The sequence below is a fragment of the Kryptolebias marmoratus genome, linkage group LG7 (assembly GCF_001649575.2).
Source record: "Kryptolebias marmoratus isolate JLee-2015 linkage group LG7, ASM164957v2, whole genome shotgun sequence".
Classification (NCBI taxonomy): Eukaryota; Metazoa; Chordata; class Actinopteri; order Cyprinodontiformes; family Rivulidae; genus Kryptolebias; species Kryptolebias marmoratus.
Window position 1 is genome coordinate 3,010,838 of NC_051436.1, and position 2,105 is coordinate 3,012,942.

A 2,105-nucleotide genomic window follows, 5' to 3' on the forward strand; every position below is an offset into this window, starting at 1 on the left:
TCAAAGTTCTCAAATAAAGCACCTTTTGAGAATGTCAATGTTTGTTGGGAATTATCTTACAGAACTAGGAAGTATTTTGGTTTATATATTAAAAGTTATGGTTGTTTATTGATTTTAGTAAAAAAAAAATGCAACTTTTAGGAAAATGCCCCACAAAATCCTGGAGGGATTGGTTAATATCGTTCAGCCCCAGCATGAATACAAACTGGGTTTTTTTGTCCTTTGCAGTGGTTTTATTTGGTAAATTTAGTGTTTTTTGAGATTGTGCTTGTTGGTTTGGTTTTTTTCTGAATATGCGTGTTCGCTGATCTTACGTTTTCAACACGATGCTGTTTTTGTTTGAGTTAATTTGGCGGTCGTTCTGTTCAGCTTAGATATAATAAATAATCCTGTTAGCAGAGACTAAAATACCCCAAATCTGTCTTAGTTCTTCAGGTATCGGGTTTAAAATAAGTGAAGAAAATAAAAAAATCTTCAGTCTACAGCATCTATGTTAAACTGAGTCTGCTCCTTTTTTATTGTTTGAGTGAATTAGAGATGATGTGTAATAAATAGCCACTGTCTTTAAATGCATCTGAGTGTTTTTTTTTTTTCCTTTCTGATCCTCACCTTCAGGCCTTTGTGTATTTCTACGACCGGGAGGCGTGCTGCAGTTTCGTTCGAGATCACGTCAAAAAGCCGTTTTCCGTCGGAAGCTCCGCCCTCCAAGTCCACTTCATCCTGCAGGACATGCGCCACGAACCCAGCGAGGTACGAAAACTGCGGGGACAGCGTCTGACGGTGGCACTCTGTGGGCTGCAGCGCTCCGACAGTCGGGTTTCGGTTCGCTTCAGTGTTTGAAAGCTTGTCTGTAAAGATTCAAACCAGGCGATGGTGCAGATCTGTGAAAATGTTCAATTAGATCAAGATAAAAAAAACATTTTAATACATCATAACACAAGCTCTAAACTACACAAACTTCTCTTAGGAAAATATTGTTTATATATAATAATACTGTAATACATTATTTTATGTATTTAAGGTGTGTTCAGGTTTATCCTGCATTATTTAAAGAGTAATTTACTCTTAAAAACCTTCATTATGAAAATGATTTCCAGCTTTTTTTTGCTTCTGACATCATATTTTCTGCCATCCTGGTGCTACTTGGTCAGAAAACAAAAATATTTGTAACGTTTTAAATGTATATTTGGCCTAAAAATGTCTCCCAGTTAATTAATTTGATTGATTGTTTGGTAAATAAAAGTCAAACTAAGACTTTTCTTTGATTTGATTTCTGTTTTACTTTACTTTAATTAAAATACAGCATCTAATGGATTTTATTATTCATTTTGGTTTAAAACCTTTTTAAAAAATGTACAGATGTTTAAACATTTACATTAAATACAGCTTGTTTTGGGTAAAAATGTGCTTTAATGAAAGTTGTTTTTTTCTTTTTAATTTCTAAATTTTCACATTTTTCAAAAGTTTGCAACAACGTCTCCACCAGATATTGTTTTTTTGTATATGTGAGGATAAAATGTTGTTTTGTTTGCAGGAGGTCATGTACAGAACCTTCATGAAGTGGAGCAACGCTGTGAGTCGTTAATAAAAACAAAATAAAAATAATCTGCAGCCGATCTGTAAAATGAGCCTCTTTAACACGAACCGTTGGTGTTTTTTTATTTTCAGCACGTCCCGGAGCTGCAGTTCCTGGAGAAGCGGCTGCTTTGTGTGGAGCTCTCTGAAACCAGCATGGACCTCGTCAAGAGGGTCATGGAAGAAGTAGCGTCTTTGGGTTGTTTTGTCAACTTCCTGCCGCTCGCCAACAGGGTACGACGAGGCAACGCCAGCCCGCCATCGTCCTCCACGAGAAGTCAGAAAGTCGGCTCTCAGTCACGTCGTTGCGTCATTTTGTTCTCGTAGCAGCTTCATCTGCTGCTTCTGTGCCGTGTGATTGGTCAGAAGTTGTTGATGTGGAAAAGCCGGTGAGCTTTAATGGAGCCATTTTGCTTCTAATGCTGACCGAGGCGCTGCACCGGTCTGTCGTGGTGAAGAGAGAGCTGAGTCAAAAGGCGAAGCTCTCGATTTACCGGTCGATCTACGTTCCTACCCTCATCTATGGTCAC

The 2,105-nt window shown here is 38.1% G+C and overlaps 1 protein-coding gene across 3 annotated transcripts in view; it reads left to right on the forward strand.

The window, feature by feature from the left end:
- Positions 1 to 2,105, forward strand: part of LOC108248598 — a 50,641-nt gene that overhangs the window by 21,403 nt on the left and 27,133 nt on the right. For all 3 annotated transcript variants that reach the window (XM_037976668.1, XM_037976670.1, XM_037976669.1), the window contains 3 exons: positions 616 to 750; positions 1,535 to 1,573; positions 1,669 to 1,809. In XM_037976668.1, the coding sequence (XP_037832596.1) occupies positions 616 to 750; positions 1,535 to 1,573; positions 1,669 to 1,809 (315 nt within the window). The remainder of the gene's footprint in view (positions 1 to 615; positions 751 to 1,534; positions 1,574 to 1,668; positions 1,810 to 2,105) is intronic.